Raw genomic sequence first — 19,916 nt, 5'->3', positions numbered from 1 at the left:
GGAAGCTTCTCTAGTGGTGCATCTCTAGTGATGATGATGCTGGGGGCGGGGAAAGTGACCACACATCCTGCACTGGGCCATAGCCCCGCTTTGGATACACGGTTCCCCCTAATAGCCCAGTCACCAGACGTTCCTCACATCCACCCAAGTTGTCTCTCCAGGGCCCGACGTTCTTCCTTCTCTTCAAACACCTCTCCTTCTTTTTTCCACTCTGCCTCTCTTTAGTTCTCCTGCCTCTTCCCTTGATGAGAGAAAGATGTGCTCACCAAGCCACAGCCTTCACCATTTCATTCCTAGTTCCCAGGGAGCTTGATTCTAAAGACTTCTTTTATTTCAGCATCTGCCAAAGAATGTTCCAGAGAAGATAGTCCCATGAGGAAAATATGTTCTGTGAGCCATATCCTCCTCTCAGCACGCTCAAGTCGTGATGGCATTCTAAAAGTCCTAAGAAGTTCCATAGAAATCTGCTTCTTTGTTTAACACTGCAGGTCCCAGTTGATGCCGAGCCATTTTATCACATCACATAGCTTAACATGTTATTACTCTGCAATATACTATTTTTTTAATTTAATTTTTATTTTGGGGCCATGCCACATGGCATGTGGGATCTTAGTTCCTTGACCAGGTATTGAACTTGTGCCCCCTGCAATGGACACTTGGAGCGTTAACCCCTGGACTTCCAGGGAAGCTTTGCAATATCTTCTTCTGCCCACACCTGTTTTTATCTTGGTTCCTCTTATGGATGTCCTACTTGCTACCTCTCCTGGCGAACACCCAAGATGATTGGTCATACGTAACATATTGATATGTACAAAGTCTGGCCTAAGGTGGGCAGCAGGAATCAGCAAACGTTCGTTGCAAAGGGCCATATAAGGGGCTTTTCAGGCCAGGTGGTCTCCATCATGATGGCTCTGTTCTGCAGAAGTAGTGTGGAATTGGCCATGGAAAAAACTTCAAACATCAACATCAAAGAATAAGCCTGGCTATGTTCCCACAAAACATTATTTAGAAAAAAACAAACAGTGATGGCCAGGATCTGGCTGTAGTTTGTCGACACCTGATCTAAGGCCATGTTGTAAAAGAATGCTTGAATCCAATGCAGGAGAAAGCAGGATGGGTCCTCTGCAAAATGAAGACTTCCCTATCCTGTGTATTTTGGTGGATCTGGAGTAAGACCTTCATGCTCCGGCAAAACATAAAAGGGCCAGAGGTGTTTTGTTGAAGGTCAAATTCCTGAGTCCTGGTTTTGTCCTTTTTCTTCTCTTCAAGTGAACCCATGCTCCTGTCCTGTTGATGATTCTGTAGCCTGCCTGGTTTAAGCTGAAGTGCCCTACTGACTGTGTTTTATGCACCTATGAACTCCAGAGTCGAGTCTTATAGAATTCTGTAAAATCACAGATCTTCTTGGCAGTTCTCTTAACCTCTCTGAGATTCAGTTTCCTGGGATAAACTAGGAAGAATAACCTTATAGGGTTGTTGTGGGAATCAAATTAATTTACATGCAAAGGTCTTAGAACAATGTTTGGTTCATGGAAATTACTATGTAAATAATTATCTTTGTAATGCATTATTTCATCTAATCTGCAAAACAGTCCCATTTCACAGATCGGGTTTTGTAAATTGCCCAAGATTACACAGTAAGAAATGAGGCAGAACCAGGATTCAAAGTCACAAAGCCTGTGTTGTTTCCACTCAGGTATATGCTCTGCTGGATTTAAGTCATTCAAAAGTACATTTTAGGAGCCCTCACTTTTATCTTCCTTTTGATTCCCAGATCCTTTCCCATTACTCTTTACCTGAACCCATGGCAGACATTATTAATCAATCACAGTGCTCTCTTTCTCTTTCTTCCTTCTTTTCTCTCTCTCTCTTTCTTTCTTTTACTGAGTCTGGTGATGGCTTTAGACGCCATCTCCATTTATCAATTCTGAAAGCTCCTACCAACTGATTAGAGTTGGCATGTAAAATAAAACTTATGGGCTCTGATTTTTGGAATACTTTTCTGGAGTCCTTCCCAGTTTTGCCTTTTCTTCCAAGGCAGAGCTAATCCCCTTAGCAACTGCCAGGTCTCAAAACATTCTTTCCAGATTTGGCCGCAGCCCCAAAGTCTGGCATCTGGTAAACAACTCCCCATGCAAGATCCTCCTTGCCACCATTCAGGGCCTTTCCTAAGGATTCCCTCTTTCCAACACTGACTGTGAGGTGACACCCCAGCTGCCTCTTTCTTGCCATCCTGTAGTCAGGCCTATGGGCTCTGAATGTTCAAGGCTTGACTGTTACTATAGAGAAACCACAACACAGAAGTCACTCAGCCTAGGAGAGCTTACAGAGGTGCAGAGGATACAGTTCTGGGCATTCTTGTTGTGAAGGTAAGAGAAAGGCCAAGAATAAAAGCAGAGGGCTTGGGTCTTCTTCCTGGCCTTTCTCTTATTTTTCTTAGGTGTGATAATGGTGTTGTGATTATACAGGAGGATGTCCTCGTCCTTCAGAGATGCATGATGAAGTATTTAGGGCTGAAGATGTGTGTGTGTGTGTGTGTGTGTGTGTGTGTGTGTATGTGTGTGTAAGGAGGGAGGCGGGAAGTGGGGAGAAAGAGAGAAAGGAAAGATGGCAACATGTTACCAATTGGTGAATTTGGTGGAGGGTATATGAAAATTCATTCTTTCAGCTTTTTGTAGACTTGAAATGTTTCAAGTGATAAAGAAAAGGAAAATCAAACAAAAAATAAGGATACTAAAGCTGAGTGTATGTTTCCAATTAATTTGATATAATTATTAAACAATAAAGATAGTCACTGTGACAGCTGTACCAGTGATAGATTGGGGAAGGGGAGGGAGCAGAGATTCCAGATGTAGAAAGTCTAGGCGGGAAGTTCCTGCAGAGTTAATGAGTGAGATGAGACAGGAGAGAAAGGAGAGGGGTTAAGAAACACGAGGTGAAGCTGTCAGAATCAGAGGTTGGTTGGATAAGGGATTGGGAGGAAGCAGAGGAGGATGCCCAGAGAACACCAAAGGAGCTTCTGTGGGGCAGCTGCTGATTTCAGGTGAGAACAGATGATGTTTGATGTTCTTGTGCAGCTTCCTGGAGGAGAGGGCCACTTGCTTATCCCTCCCTCTAGGAGGAAATATTTTTGAGAGTTTGTATCTCTGGTCACTTGTACTGGGCATATGGCAATGAACAAAAACAGACAAAATACCCTACATCTATGGAACTTGTAGCCTATCGTTGGATGTTGGTGGTTTAGTTGCTAAGTCGGTGTCCAACTTTTGTGACCCCATGGACTATAGCCTGCCAGGCTCCTCTGTCCATGCGATTCTACAGGCAAGAATACTGGAGTGGGTTGCCATTTCCTTCTCCAGGGGATCTTTCTGACCCAGGAATCAAACTCAGATCTCCTGCATTGCAGGCAGATTCTTTATCAACTGAGCTATGAGGGAATCCCCTGCTGTTGGCAGCAGACAGACAATAAACCAGTGAAAAATGGGCAGCATGTTGGATGGTGGTCATTGCTGAGAAGAATATAGACTTCCCTGGCAGGCCAGTGGTTAAGACTCTGTGCTCCCAATGCAGGGGACATTCAATCCCTGATTGGGGAAATAAGAAGTAATACATGTATTGCTGGGGTTAGGGGGTTTTTGCCTGAGTCTGAGCAAAGTGAAGAAGTGGGCCATGTGGATATCTGGGAGGAGTGTTCTGGGTGAAGGGAACATCATTCCAGGTGCCAGGAGTGTAAGGGGCTCTGAGGCAGAAGAGCGTCTGGCAAGGAGGGCAGTGTGATCGGGTGAGATCTTATAGGACACTGTATGGACTTCAGCTTCTACTCTAAGAGAAATAGAGAGGCCTCGGAGAATTCTGAACAGAAATCTAATATAAAAAATAATCAATTGAAGGGGGACAAAGACCGTATCATCTTGTCAAAGGATAATGTTGATCAGGTCAGGGCGAAGACAGTACAGGTGATGATGCTGATCAGGCCAGGGTGAAGGCAGTACAGGTGGTGAAGATTCTGGATGTATTTTGAAGGTGGAACTGACAGGCTTTGTTGTCAATCCATCTGTAGGGAAGGAGAAACAGAGGAGTCAAGGACAAAACCAAGCTTATTTTCATGAGCAATTATAAGAATGGAGTTGGGAAAGATGATGGTGGGGAAACATCAGGAGCGAAGATTTCGACATGAGGATGCCTCCAAGTGGAGATGCCCAAAGACACTTGGCTTTAGGAGTCTGGAGTCCACATGAGAGAAATGGGCTGCAGGCAGTAATTTGGGAGTAATCAGCATGTAAATGGTATCTCAAGCCAGGAGGGGCTTCCCAGGTGTGAGGTGGTAAGGAATCCACCTGCCAATGCAGGAGACGTAGGAGACGCAGTTTCAATTCCTGGGTTGGGAAGATCCTCTGGAGAAGGAAATGACAACCCACTCCAGTATTCTTGCCTGGGGAATCCCTTGGACAGAGGAGCCTGGTGAGCTTACAGTCCACAGGGTTGCAAAGACTCGGACAAAACTGAGCTACTGAGCATGCATGCATTCAATCCAGGAAACAGGGTGAGACTGCCTAAGGCAAGAGTTTAGAGAGAGAAGAAATAAAAAATTGAGTCCTGAGTTGTTCCACCATTTAGAAGTTCTGGAGATGAGGGAATAGCCAAAGAATCTGAGAATGAGTGATCACACAGTGGGTGGGAAAGCAGGCAAGTGTGGGGTTCCATAGGCTACACACAGGATGTGTGTAGAGTGGGAGAGAGCTGGCAGGTGGTCTGCACGGCTGTGCAACGGGTCCTCTTCCACGTAGGAATGAGTCTTGTGATGCATTGCCTTGCTGGCAGGGGCCATATTAGCTCAGAAGAGCTCTCTCATCCTCTGCCCCAGTTTCTCTTGGCCCCAGATCTCTGCTTCTTACTCTGTGTCTTCTTAAGGTATCCTGCAGCCGTTCCCTCTAGCTCTTGTCCCTGATCTCTCCCATTGTTCTTCTACCCCTTTACACTTCTGTTCCCTCTGCCAAATCCACACCATCAGCTCCTCTCTAAAAGATGCAAACATCTCTTGAGCACCTACTTAATTAGAATGCTTTGGCCTGCAAGTATTGGAAACACCACTTTACAGCAGCTTTAAATGGAATGTGCCACCGTCAAAGATGAGATGAAATTGTAAAGAGAGGGAGAAAGTTGCCAATCAGGTGTACTGAATCTCTATAACAATCTCATATTCTTTTAAAAAAGTAAACAAAAGAAGTTTTTTCTTGGAAACCTTCTCAAGAACTCCTCTCAACCTTGCATTTCAAAATTACCTTAGAAGTTTTCCTACAAGAATTTGTTTCAGGAATTCCCTTCCTTGGCTCACCACTGCTGTGCCTTGCAGTTAGATGTGCCATATCAGGTTTCTGAAGCCTCTTATTTTATCTCAAACAGAGTTTAGAGTTGACAACATGCTGGACAGGAAAAGATACCACCCTTTTCAGATGTATGACCTCAGTAGTTAGAGTAACCGAGCACTCAGGGGAAAGTGGACCAACTTCCCTGGGAGCTGTGAATTTCATCAACACACATTGACATCTGTTACCTGGAGCCCACCTCCCCTGCCTCTGGGGTAGCCAAAATAGCTCTTCTAGAGTCCTGTGGTTAAAGAGCATCAGCTTTGAAGTCAGAAAGCCCTAATTTCAAATCCCTGTCACACCATTTATATACTAGCTGCGTGATTTTGAGCAAGTCACTCTCTCTAAGTCACAGTTTCCTCGTTTGAAAAATGGAATTAGTAATATATCCATCTGAGTTTATTCATAAGAATTAAAAAAGATAATAATGTACCTAAATGGTCAACATAGATCTGGGTGCAAATTAAGCTCTGTAAATGGTACCTGTTATTATCATCTGGCCCCTGCAAGCTTCTCTCTAAATGTGCATACTGTTTTGGTTACAAGGAATGCATTTGTAAGGATCCTTGTTTGCAAGAAATGGAACCATTTCAAAGCTGTTTAAGGAAAAGACAGGAATTTACTGGGTTGGCTGACTGGGATATCCAGGGAGGAGCTGGCCTCAGGAATTCAGAGCCCAGAGCCTTCTGGCCTCCCTCTCATTCTCTCCCGTGGTGCTAGATGGTCTTTGGAATGGAACAGACATGTGGTCAAAGACCATGTTATGTTGACATTGCTTCAAAAAGTTAGCTTAACACATATCATCTAGAATAGTAGGTGGATAAAAAGTACCTGAAACCAGTCTCAGAACAATCATAAATAATGTGCTTTTTGACTCAATTCTTCCCCAAGTTCATGAGGAGAAAAGGAAAAAGGCCATTGCCAATGCACTCAGAGCTCCTCGGTGTGCAGTCTGAACCCCAGGAAAATGAAAGAGGCATTGTAGCCAGTTGTTTACAGTGAATTAAAGGCTTGAATCAAATCCCTGTTGAAGCATTTCCCCAGATCACTGCCAACAAGTTCTCAAAACACTTTGGTTCATAAGGAATCCCTGGAGTACTATGATACCTTGCCTTTCCTGATTTCATCCCTTGGGGTGTCTCTGTCATGTTGCTAATTCCTAAAGGTTAATAATCTTTGTTTGCCAACTGTTACCTCTGGTCAAATATCAAGTTCAGAAGTTCCTTAGAAGGAGAAGAATTAAGAAGCATCAATTTAATTTTAAAATAAACTTTGAGTTTTCAAGACAAATTGTTATTTATGGCAAATTAGCTATTTTTCTTTCTCTTCTTCTTCTTCTTTTTTTTTTTTTTTTAAGATAAAGGAAATCAGTTTTCAGCTCCTGGAAAATGCCACAAAGAAATGATTGAATATGTGACAAATTTTAATTTTAGGTTTCCAAGCTAAAATGAATTTTAAAATCTAAAATTCTAATGATTATACTTCATGTTTTTTCATCTAACTTACCCTGCTATCTTCTGCTTCTCTTAATGCCCACTGCTTCTTCTAATGAACATATAAGATATTATGATAAGCATATAGATAAATGGGGAACTGGGACAACCAGGAAGCAGTTATAAGAGGTATATTTTGAGAGCAGAGAGTTTGTTAGCTCTCTTGAATTTTCAGAGCACAGGTAAAATACTCCAGAATATTGTGCAAAGATAGAATGGATTTGGGGAAATGTTTGGTTGAAACTTTTTAATGATGTATCAGCCCTTTTCCTGTCTCCTTAAGTCTGGTGCTACTTGGAAAATGTTGTTGAATCTTTATTTGATGATATAAGTTACTTTTTAGCCACTGATTGCTATCCAGATCTATAATTCTTGTAAAACGCATAGGAGAGAATAAGAAATCTTCTTTAGAACACGTCATCCTTTAGATTCAAACTCCTTGACAAATTAAACATTAAAGAAAAAAAATCAATTCGAGGGAAAGGATAGTCTTCTCAACAAATGGTCCCAGAGCAACTGGACATTTATATGACTAAAAATGAACTTTCACCTACACCTCATGCCATATTAAAAAAAAAAAGGACTCAAAATGGAAATATAAAAGTACAAAACTCTCAGAAGGAAATGCAGGGGAAACTCATCATGACCTTGAGTTAGACTAAAAGTTCTCAGATATGACATTGAAAGCATGACATGAAAAAGAAAAAAAACTGATGAAATGAACATCATCAATATTAAAAACTTTTGCTTTGCAAAATTTATTATTAGAAGATTGAAAAGAAGAGCCATCTGCTGGAGGAAAGTATTTGCAAATCACATATCTAAGAAAAGACTTGTATCCAGAATATGTAAAGAACTCTCAAAACTCAAAAATAAGAAAGGGACTTTCTTGGTGGTCCAGTGGTTAGGACCCTGTACTTTCAATGCAGGGGGGTGTGAGTTCAATCCCTGGTCAGGGAACTAAGATCCCTCATGCCACAGAGTGTGGCCAAAAAAATCAAAAGGAACAAATCATGGATACATACAACAGCAAGTATGAATCCCAAATGTCTCTTGCTAAGCAAAAGAAGAGTTTCAGGGACTTCCCTGGTGGTACAGTGGATGGGAATCCATCTGTCAATGCAGGGGACACAGGTTTGATCCCTGGTCTGGGAAGATTCCGCATGCCATGGAGCAACTAAGCCAGTACACCACAATTACTGAACCTGTGTTCTAGAGCCTGAGAGTGGCAACTACTGAGCCCTTGTGCCCTAAAGCCTGTGTTCCGCAACCAGAGAAGCCACTGCATTGAGAAGCCCACACACTGCCACTAGAGAGTAGCCCCCGATTGCCACAACTAGAGAAAAGCCCACTCAGCAGCAAAGACCCAGCACAGCCAAAAATAACTAACTAAAGAAGAGTCTCAAAAGACTGTAAAGTGTGTGATTCCATTCATATGATGTTCTGGACATGGCAAAACTATAGGGACAGAGACTAGATTAGGGGTTACCAGGGGCTAGGTGTCAGGTTGAGTCCGTCTGCGAGAGGGCAATGCAGGGGAATTCCTTCGAGGTGCTGGAATTGTTCTTTATTGCATTTGCTGGGATTATCACAAGAATTTCTGCATGTGTTAAGAATCACAGAATGGTACAACTAGAAAAGTGAATTTTACTATAAGTAAAAATTTAAACATGAAAAAAAAATCAACAAATCAAATTTTGAAGCTGATCTGATATGCCTTTAATCACTGACATGTCACAAGAAGGAAGTCTTTTTTTTTTTTTTTTTAAAAAGCAAGTATACTGAATTTTATTATATGTCACCGGTTGTGTTTCCCTGAGTGAAACGCTCTTTCTAATTATGGAAGTTGACAATAGGAAATTTATGGAAATCTAGGACACTACAAAGAAATGACCTTGTCAACATATTTCAAGTATCTTGGCAGAATAGTTCTTATAAGGCCAATTCTTTATTCTTTGAAGAGGTAGTTGCCTCTCCTGTTAAAAGAAATTGTTCCTGTAATATATCTAGTTGATAGATGGCTTGGAATTTGCTATGCATTTGTCTCAAGCAAAAGAAGTAAGAAGTTGTTCTGGGAGAAGATAAGGATGGTTGATGATGTGACAGCCACTCTTTGTTGTGTGTGTGTGTGCGTGCGCGCGTGTGCGCATGTGTGTTTAGCTTCTCTTGTACTTAACTATTTATTTGACTGAGTAGATAATGCGTTTATGTCATTCAACATTCTATGGGTGCCAAGGCTTCTGTTTATCAGTCAGAACAGACCAGTGGGACATCAGTGTTGCCCATTTTAATTGATTGGTGTTGAGAGCCATATCGGTTATTTAGTAAGTCCTATAAGATTACCAAGTGAAAAGTCTCCTTCTGTTTGTGTCCTGGGCCCTTTTTTATTTTCTATAATGTTCAGTGGAGAGGCAGGTGTTTCAACACTGGTCTATGAAGTTGTGAAAAGACAGATATTGTACTTACTCCTGGCAGTGTACAGCTATGAAAAACAGGCAAATCCTATCCCAGATCAGTCTCTGGCATGCCTTCAGCCTTCCTTTGAGGGCTTTCTTTTTCATTTGTGCTCCTCACCCCTGGCAGTCACCTTGAGAATCAACCTGCTCCTCTCCTACTGTTTGCCTGGGACACTTTCTCATTCTGCAGTGCACAACAGCCCACCCCCGAGTTCCTCCCCAGCCCACCCCCATTCCCTGCCACACACACACACACACACACACACACACACTCTGTGAGTCTGGGGCTACAAAAAGCTACAGCACAAACCTGGCAAATCTTCCCAAAGAAGCAATTTTACTAGATGAAGTGAAACATTAAAAACGTCAGTTTTCTCTGACATCTTAACCTAGCTGTCCATTGAATCAGCCCCAGAAATTCTGTAATCTTTAACCTAAAATGTGCAGATGCTTAAAGTGTCCATAGATACATTTCATTTTCTCAGGCACTTAGATGAGAAAAAATGAATCTTTAATTTCACTAACCTCTCCTTAAAATTGAGCATTTCCTTCCCTTGTGAATATAGGCAACAAACCACAAAAATTGTGGTACCTGTGACTTCATTATCAGTATAAATCAGATGTTTTCATATTACATTACACTTGTTACAAATATCTCACATTTTTAAAAGTTCGTCACTACCTCAAGTTACAGTAAGTATTCTACCTGCTAATATTCCTTGTTATTTAATAAAGAAGTGTGTTTGTTGGTAGATCACAAATATGTTTTTTCCCCCAATATTCTGATGGCTTGCTTTAAAATTTTATCATTGATTTTCTTTGTAACAAAATGTACCTTTTAAGCTTTTAAAGATATTCTGGGAAGAGATCTGTAGGATTCACCAAACTTCTGAGATATTTGTGTCAAAAAAGGTTAAGATTCTAGCCATCTACCATTGATTTGGCGATAGAGGAAATTAACTCTCCTTTCCCCGATGCAATATTCCCTCCAAACTTTATACCAGTCCTTGACGGCTTCCATTCTCCTGTCCAATACCCACAGAGCTTTATAGATCAGTTGCTTCTCTCTCCCACCCTCCATGTTCAAAATAAAGAACATGCCCTCTTCCCTTGATTCCTCTCAAATACAGCAACGTGTGTCTTTAGATTCATGAGAAAAGCAGTGTGGAGGCAGGGTGGGGATTAGAAGGTGCAGAGCATGGCAGAGGCTGCAGACTGAGTATTGAAAATTCCAGTTCTTTTAAAGTCCTGAGAGCCCATCTGTACAGGGAAAGAAGTTCTTTTTGTTGCTGTTAATTTATTTTTTAATTGAAGGATAATTGCTTTACAGAATTTTTTGTTTTCTGTCAAACCTCAACATGAATCAGCCATAGGTATACATATATCCCCTCCCTTTTGAACCTCACTCCCATCTCCCTCCCCACCCAACCCCTCTAGGTTGATACAGAGCCCCTGTTTGAGTTTCCTGAGCCATACAGCAAATTCCCATTGGCTATCTATTTTACATATGGTAATGTAACTTTTCCGTGTTACTCTTCCCATACTTCTCACCCTCTCCTCCCCTCTCCCCATGTCCATAAGTCTATTCTCTATGTCTGTTTCTTCATTGCTGCCCTGTAAATAAATTTTTCAGTACCATTTTTCTAGATTCCATATATATATATATATGTATATGTGTGTTAGAATACAATATTTGTCTTTCTTTTTCTGATTCACTTCACTCTGTATAACAGGTTCTAGATTCATTCATCCACCTCATCAGAACTAACTCAAATGCATTCCTGAGGCCTGGCGTGCTGTGATTCATAGGGTTGCAAAGAGTCAGACATCACTGAGCTACTGAACTGAACTGAACTGAATATTCCATTGTGTATATGTACCACAACTTCTTCATCCATTCATCCGTCAGTGGACATCTAGGTTGCTTCCATGTTCTGGCTATTGTAAATAGTGCTGCAATGAATAATGGGATACATATGTCTTTTTCAATTTTAGTTTCCTCAGGGTATATGCCTAGGAGTGGGATTGCTGGGTCATATGGTGGTTTTATTCCTGGTTTTTAAAAAATCTCCATACCGTCTTCCATAGTGGCTGTATCAGTTTACACTCCCACCAACAGTGCAAGAGCGTTCCCTTTTCTCCACACCCTCTCCAGCACTTATTGTTTGTAGATTTTTTTGATGTTGGCCATTCTGACTGGTGTGAGGTGACATCTCATTGCGGTTTTGATTTGCATTTCTCTAATAATGAGCAATGTTGAGCATCTTTTCATGTGTTTGTTAGCCATCTCTGTGTCTTCTTTGGAGAAATGTCTGTTGAGGTCTTTTCCCCACTTTTTGATTGGGTTGTTTGTTTTCCTGGTATTGAGTTGTATGACCTGCTTGTATATTTTGGAAATTAATCCTTTGTCAGTTGTTTCATTTGCTATTATTTCTTCCCATTCTGAGGGTTGTCTTTTCACCTTGCTTATAGTGTCATTTGCTGTGCAGAAGCTTTTAAGTTTAATCAGGTCCCACTTGTTTACTTTTGTTTTTATTTGCGTTACTCGAGGAGGTGGGTAATAGAGGATCTTGCTTTGATTTATGTCATCGAGTGTTTTGCCTACGTTTTCCTCTAAGAGTTTTATAGTTTCTGGTCTTACATTTAGTTCTTTAGTCCATTTTGAGTTTATCTTTGTGTATGGTGTTAGGAAGTGTTCTAATTTCATTCTTTTACATGTAGCTGTCCAGTTTTCCCATCACCATTTATTGAAGAGGCTGTCTTTGCCCCATTGTGTATTCTTGCTTCCCTTGTCAAAAATAAGGTACCCATAGGTGCATGGATTTATTTCTGGGCTTTCTATCTTGTTCCATTGGTCTATATTGTTGTTTTTGTGCCAGTATCATACTGTTTTGATGACTGTAGCTTTGTAGTATAATCTGAAGTCAGGAAGGTTGATTCCTCCAGCTCCATTCTTCTTTCTCAAAACTGCTTTGGCTATTTGGGGTCTTTTGTGTTTCCATATGAATTGTAAAATTTTTTGTTCTAGTTCTGTGAAAAATGCCATTGGTAATTTGATCACATTGAATCTGTAGATTGCATTTGATAGTATAGTCATTTTCACAATATTGACTTTTCCTACCCAGGAAGATTGACTATCTCTCTGTTTATGTCATCTTTCATTTCTTTCATCAGTGTCTTATCATTTTCTGTATAAAGTTCTTTTGTCTCCTTAGGTAAGTTTATTCCTAGATATTTAATTCTTTTTGTTGTGTGGTGAATGCAATTGATTCCTTCATTTCTCTTTCTGATTTTTCATTGTTAGTGTATAGAAATGCAAGTGATTTATGTGTATTGCTTTTGTATTCTGCAACTTTGCTGAATTCACTGAGTAGCTCTAGCAATTTTCTGATACTATCTTTAGGGTTTTCTATGTACAGTATCATATCATCTGCAAACAGTGAGAGCTTTACTTCTTCTTTTCTGATCTAGATTCCTTTTATTTCTTTTTCTTCTCTGATTGCTGTAGCTAGGACTTCTAGAACTATGTTGAATAATAGTGGTGGAAGTGGATACCCTTATCTTGTTCCTGATCTTAGGGGGAATGCTTTCAGTTTTTCACCATTGAGAATAATGTTTGCTGTAGGCTTATCATATATGGCCTTTACTATGTTGAGGTAGGTTCCTTCTATGCCCATTTTTTGCAGAGTTTTCTTGAGAAATCTGTATGCAGGTCAGCAAGCAACAGTTAGAACTGGACATGGAACAACAGACTGGTTCCAAATAGGAAAAGGAGTACATCAAGGCTGTATATTGTCACCCTGCTTATTTAACTTCTATGCAGAGTACATCATGAGAAATGCTGGACTGGAAGAAACACAAGCTGGAATCAAGATTGCTGGGAGAAATATCAACAACCTCAGATATGCAGATGACACCACCCTTATGGCAGAAAGTGAAGAGGAACTAAAAAGCCTCTTGATGAAAGTGAAAGTGGAGAGTGAAAAAGTTGGCTTAAAGCTCAACATTCAGAAAATGAAGATCATGGCATCCGGTCCCATCACTTCATGGGAAATAGATGGGGAAACAGTGGAAACAGTGTCAGACTTTATTTTTTTGGGCTCCAAAATCACTGCAGATGGTGATTACAGCCATGAAATTAAAAGACGTTTACTCCTTGGAAGGAAAGTTATGACCAACCTAGATAGCGTATTCAAAAGCAGAGACATTACTTCGCCAGCAAAGGTCCATCTAGTCAAGGCTATGGTTTTTCCTGTGGTCGTGTATGGATGTGAGAGTTGGACTGTGAAGAAGGCTGAGTGCTGAAGAACTGATGCTTTTGAACTGTGGTGTTGGAGAAGACTCTTGAGAGTCCCTTGGACTGCAAGGAGATCCAACCAGTCCATTCTGAAGGAGATCAGCCCTGGGATTTCTTTGGAAGGAATGATGCTAAAGCTGAAACTCCAGTACTTTGGCCACCTCATGCGAAGAGTTGACTCATTGGAAAAGACTCTGATGCTGGGAGGGATTGGGGGCAGGAGGAAAAGGGGATGACAGAGGATGAGATGGCTGGATGGCATCACTGACTCGACGGACGTGAGTCTGAGTGAACTCCAGGAGTTGGTGATGGACAGGGAGGCCTGGCGTGCTGCGATTTACGGGGTCGCAAAGAGTCGGACACGACTGAGCGACTGAAGTTAACTGAATCATAAATGGGTGCTGAATTTTGTCAAAGGCTTTTTCTGCATCTCTTGAGATGATCATATGGTTTTTATCTTTCAATTTGTTAATATGATGTAACACATTGATTGATTTGTGTATATTGAAGAATCCTTGCATCCCTGGAATAAACCCAATTTGATCATGGTGTATGAGCTTTTTGATGTGTTGCTGAATTCTGTTTGCTAAAATTTTGTTGAGGATTTTTGCATCTATGTTCATCAGTGATATTGGCCTGTAGTTTTCTTATTTTGTGTTGTCTTTGTCTGGTTTTAGTATCAGGGTGATGGTGGCCTCATAGAATGAGTTTGGAAGTGTTCCTCTGCAATTTTTTGAAAGAGACTTAGAAGGATAGGCATTAGCCCTTCTCTAAATGTTTGATAAAATTCTCCTGTGAAACCATCTGGTCCTGTGCTTTTGCTTTTTGGGAGATTTTTGATCACAGCTTCAATTTCAGTGCTTGTACTTGGGTTGTTCATAATTTTTATTTCTTCCTGGTTCAGTCTTGGAAGATTGAACTTATATAAGAATCTGTCCATTTCTTCCAGGTTTTCCATTTCATTGTCATATAGTTGTTCATAATAGTCTCATAATCCTTTAAATTTCTGCATTGTCTGTTGTAACCTCTTCTTTTTCATTTCTAATTTTGTTGATTTCATTCCTCTCTTGTTCTTGATGAGTCTGGCTAAGGGTTTGTCAATTTTGTTTATCTTCTCAAAGAAATAGCTTTTAGTTTTATTAATCTTTACTATTATTTCTTTCATTTCTTTTTCATTTATTTCTGCTTGGATCTTTATGATTTTCCTTCCATTAATTTTGGGGTTTTTTTTTTCCTTCTTTTTCCAGTTGTTTTAGGTATAAAGTTAGGCTGTCTATTTGATGTTTTTCTTGTTTCTTGAGGTAGGATTGTATTGCTATACACTTCCCTCTTAGAACTGCTTTTGCTGCATCCCATAGGTTTTGAGTTGTGTTTTCATTGTCATTTGTTTCTAGAAAATTTTTGATTTCCCTTTTGATTTCTTCAGTAACCTGTTGGTTATTTAGAAATGTGTTGTTTAGTAAGTTCTAATGGGTGGTTGACAGCTCCTGTCCCAGGACCTTTCTCCACCTTATATGCTGTTCTTCTGGGGCTGCGGCCAAACCACCAGATTCCAGCTCATCATTTACTCTTAGCTTTCTTCTTCTCTTACCTCTATCCATTCATCTATGCATAGAAAACCTGGATTTCACAATGAAAAGTTTTCTTCCCAAAAAGAGCTCTTCTGACAATGAAAGGAACTATTTTTTCAGATATTTTTGTAACAGTTGACATGAATTTAAAGGTAAAGCAAGAAACTTGTTAGATATTTTCAACTCACTGTGGATGACTTTGAGTGTCTGCTTTCCTTTATCATAAGAATCTCTGTGGGAATGTTTGAAAAACATTACTTTAGGGATTTAAGGAAGACAAAGGTGGATGAAGGGGGCTACATGCACTTAAAATAAAATCCATACTCCTTTACTGACCCCCACAGTTTGTCTTCAGCCTCTTCTGGTCAGTCTTTCCCTTAGTCCGCTATGTTCCAGCTACACTGAGCCTCTTGTGATACTTAGGATCCTCAGCCCCAGGGCCTTTGCACTTGCTGTTCCCTTTGCCTGGTATGCTCTTCTGCATTCTCTCCACTGCCTCCTGCTCTTTCTCCTGATCAAATGTCATCTCCTCAAGGCTTTTCCTGATTTGTCTTCAAGATGCTTCCCTACCTCTATTCATCTTTATTCCAGCAGCTCTGTTGTTTCCTTTATGTCTAATTATTTTATTCATAATCTACTGATAAGTATTTTGTTTCTTACATTTTAATATCTGTTTTTCCCACTGAATATAGCTTCATGATGTTAGGGACCAGGACTAGTTTGTTCATTACTGCATCCCCAGGACATAGCACAGTGCTGGACTTTTAGTAGGATCTCAGTAAATGTTTACTGAATGAATGATTGAATGGGGTGTAAAGTGTACTCCTCTAAGGATGGTTCTGTTTTCTTACTGTTTCCTAAAGATGTAGGAGCATCCTTATCAAAGGAAGGAAGTTATGATAACAGAGGAAAAGGCATGGAATTGATAGTTTATATCAAGGAAACTTTCTTATGTGACATTTCTTTTAGTTAGTGCCATCTGACCTGCTAACCCAGGGAACTCACATGGCTGTTCTTTATTTATTTATTTATTTAGTTATTTATTTGGAGGCTAATTGCTTTACAATATTGTGGTGGTTTTTGCCATACATTGACATGAATCAGCCATGGGTGTACATGTGTCCCCCATCCTGAACCCTCCTCCCACCTCCCTCCCCATCCCATCCCTCAGGGTCATCCCAGTAAACCGGCCCGAGTGCCCTGTCTCATGCATCGAACCTGGACTGGCAATCTATTTCACATATGGTAATATACATGTTTCAATGCTATTCTCTCAAATCATCCCACCCTTGCCTTCTCCCACAAAGCCCAAAAGTCTGTTCTTTACATCTGTGTCTCTTTTGCTGTCTCACATATAGGGTTATTGTTACCATCTTTCTAAATTCCACTATATGCATTAATATACTTATTGCTGTTTTTCTTTCTGACTTATTTCACTCTGTATAATAGGCTCCAGTTTCATTCATCTCATTGCTGCTGCTGCTGCTGCTAAGTCGCTTCAGTCGTGTCCGACTCTGTGCGACCCCAGAGACAGCAGCCCACCAGACTCCCCCGTCCCTGGGATTCTCCAGGCAAGAACACTGGAGTGGGTTGCCATTTCCTTCTCCAATGCAGGAAAGTGAACAGTGAAAGTGAAGTCGCTCAGTCTTGTCCGACTCTTCACGACCCCATGGACTGCAGCCTACCAGGCTCCTCCATCCATGGGATTTTCCAGGCAAGAGTACTGGAGTGGGGTGCCATTGCCTTCTCCGATCCACCTCATTAGAACTAGTTCAAATGCATTCTTTTTAATAGCTGAGTAATACATTGTGTATATGTACCACAGCTTCTTGAAGAAGGTAAAAGATTCCCATTGGGGGCTTTTTGCACATTTTGTACAACCAGAGAAATCAATCTGAAGAGGTGAGATCTACATTCATGAAATAGTTTCCAAAATTCTAAATTCAGAACAGTTAAGAATGATTATAAAATTTGCCATATTTCAAACAGTCAAAGACATAGTCCTTAATAATTGTATTATGACTTTCGGGTTGATTATCTCTTAAACAAAATTTTATTCTTTAATCCACAGGTCACAGTTTTTATCCACGTGAACCCACATGGCTTTGTTACGAAAAAGTAAGATTACAAACTTTGGAAAGTTATGATTAAAATAGATATTTTGGAGGACTGTTTTGATGCTGGGTCTTCTTCTGTGTCTTCTTCTTTTATTTATTTATTTTTGAAATTTTCTTTGATTTTCATGGATAGTTTTCCAAAGGCAATTCTTAGCATTATCATAGGAGGATGATTTCTGTAGAAAGTTAAGTGTTTTGCTCAGGGGTAGATTTTTCATGAGAGTGGTCTGATGGTTCTATAAAAGTTGCAAATATGGTTTATTTTCTCATTTTAAATAAATATTCATGTTTGTGTCTAATTTGTAATTTGTCTTCTTATTCTTAAAGAGTCATCTCAAATTATTTAATCTTATGACACCATTAAAACCTGGATTTGCCTCTGATTTTATATCCATTTGTTTGTGAATCTAGTGGGAAAATAATAACCTAATTGTGTTACTGTTACCCTCAGAGTAGAGCTGCCCAATGTAGCAGATAAAAAGATGAAATATCCAGTTAGACTTGAATTTCTAATAAACTATGAATAATTTTTTAGTGTAAGTATATCCCCAATACTGAATGGGATATACTTATACTAAAAAAGGGTCAGATGGTAGAGGCATTGGGCTGCTTCCCCAAACTGGCTGTGGGATGGGAATGTTAATCAGTTGTATTGACAAACTCTAAATTTTGTCTCTTGTCTTCTGCTTCTCTGTATTTCTGTTTTAAACTGAGTATAGTACCTGCTTGTCTCTGTCTGAATCTGATAACCCAGAAAGGCAGAGAGGAGATGGTGGGTGTCAGTAAGGCAGAACAACTGAGCTTTAGGATGTAGCTCTGAAAGGCATCCATGAAGACTGTCCAACTCCTTCCTTTTCCAAACGTGAAGACAAATGCCTAGAGGCCAGAAAATAGATCAGTATGAAGCCAATAAATGAATATCTTGATGCACAAAAATAGTAAATGATAATACATAAGAGTTTTAAAGTCTTTATTGGGCCTTCATGGGCTTTGTTAACTCTCAAAACACCTCTGAAAGGTAATGATTATTATTACAATCCCCATTTAGCAGATGAGCAAACTGAGGCTCAGGGAGGTTAAGTAATCTGTACATCAGACTGCCTGGGAAGAGCCCTGTCTCTTCTTAAACTACACCTGACATCCTTGAGTATCATCAGTATCGTAGATTAACCCTTTACTCCAAATGCTGTCTGCTTAGAGAAAGGTTCTAGATCTGTACTTCTGTGTATGTCAGAAATGTCAAGGAGCACATGTGTTCACACTGGCTATTCTAAACTTAATCCACAATTTCAGTTTGACAGGTTAGACTTGAACATGTTTCTATCTTTATTTCAGTTAACCAGGTGTTGCTGTTCCTTCTGATTGTGACCCTCTGTGGGATTCTGTATAAGAAAGTTCATAAGGGGACCATGCTCAGGAATGAAGCAGGTATGATAAGTGATGCAAGCCAATCACAAAAAGATGAATACTGTGTGATTCCACTAATATGAGACAGAATAGTCAAATTCATGATGACAGAAAACACAGTGATGACTGCCAGGAGCTGAGTGGGTGGGGGAGGGAATTAGTGTTTACTGGGTATAGAGTTTCTGTTTTACAAGATGAAAAGTGTTATGGGGATGGATGATACTGATGGTTGTACAACAGTTGTGAATGTATTTAATACCATTGAACTGTACACTTGAAAATGGTTAAGATGGTAAGATTTTTTTGTAATATATTTATTTGGCTACACCAGATCTTAATTGCAACATGTGAATTCTTAGTTGAGGAATGTGGGATCAAGTTCCCTGACCAGGGATCAAACCCCCAGCCCCCTGCATTGGGCGAACAGAGTCTTAGCCACTGGACCATCAGGGAAGTCCAAGATGGTAAATTTCATGTTGCATATTTTACCACAGTAAAAATGAATATAGAAAAGAATGAAGCAGGTAAGCAGGCACGTAGTCTACCAAGAAGACATACCTAATTGGGACTTCCCTGGCCCAGTGGCCAAGACTCTGAGCTTCCAAATGCAGGGGGCCTGGGTTCAATCCCTGGTCAGGGAACTAGATCCCACATGCCACAACTAAGAGTTTGCATGCCATAACTGATGATGAGCTAAATGAGTGGGATGGGGGAGGCAGTGGAAGGGAGGTCCAAGAGGGGATACATGTATACATGTATACATATAGCTGATTTGCTTTATGGTACAGCAGAAGCTAACACTGAAAAACAGTTATACTCCAATAAATAATAATAATAAAATTTAGACTCTGCATGCCACAACTAAGACCCAGGACAGCTAAATAAAGGAATGAATGAGACGAAATACTTAAGGACACAATTTTAGTCTTTTCAATAGGTGGGTTCAGAGCCAAGCAAAAATTTGGTCAGTTTCCCAGGACTTGTTTGTAGAAAACCCACCAAGACTAACATTTTAGTTGTGTTCTAGAGTTATTACTCCTACTCAAACTTTAACACTTATAAGAACCACACAGAGGGTGTGTTAAAACACACTCCTGGCCCCAAGTTTGTTTGTTTGGTTTTTGGTTTTTTTTTCCCAATCTATCTTTTTAAAATTAATTAATTTATTTTTGGCTGTGCTGGGTCTTCGCTGCCGTGCAGGCTTTTCTC

At 40.2% G+C, this 19,916-nt stretch overlaps 1 protein-coding gene across 1 annotated transcript in view; it reads left to right on the top strand.

Moving 5' to 3' along the window:
- GLT8D2 (glycosyltransferase 8 domain containing 2) overlaps positions 1–19,916 on the top strand; it is a 42,567-nt gene that overhangs the window by 2,136 nt on the left and 20,515 nt on the right. Inside the window, exons 2-3 of the mRNA XM_061417120.1 lie at positions 17,255–17,301; positions 18,636–18,728. Coding sequence (XP_061273104.1) covers positions 17,283–17,301; positions 18,636–18,728 — 112 coding nt within the window. The 5' untranslated portion in view covers positions 17,255–17,282. The remainder of the gene's footprint in view (positions 1–17,254; positions 17,302–18,635; positions 18,729–19,916) is intronic.

This window comes from Bos javanicus, chromosome 5 (assembly GCF_032452875.1).
Source record: "Bos javanicus breed banteng chromosome 5, ARS-OSU_banteng_1.0, whole genome shotgun sequence".
NCBI lineage: Eukaryota > Metazoa > Chordata > Mammalia > Artiodactyla > Bovidae > Bos > Bos javanicus.
Note: the sequence above shows the minus strand (reverse complement) of the source record. Positions and strands in the feature narration are given on the sequence as shown.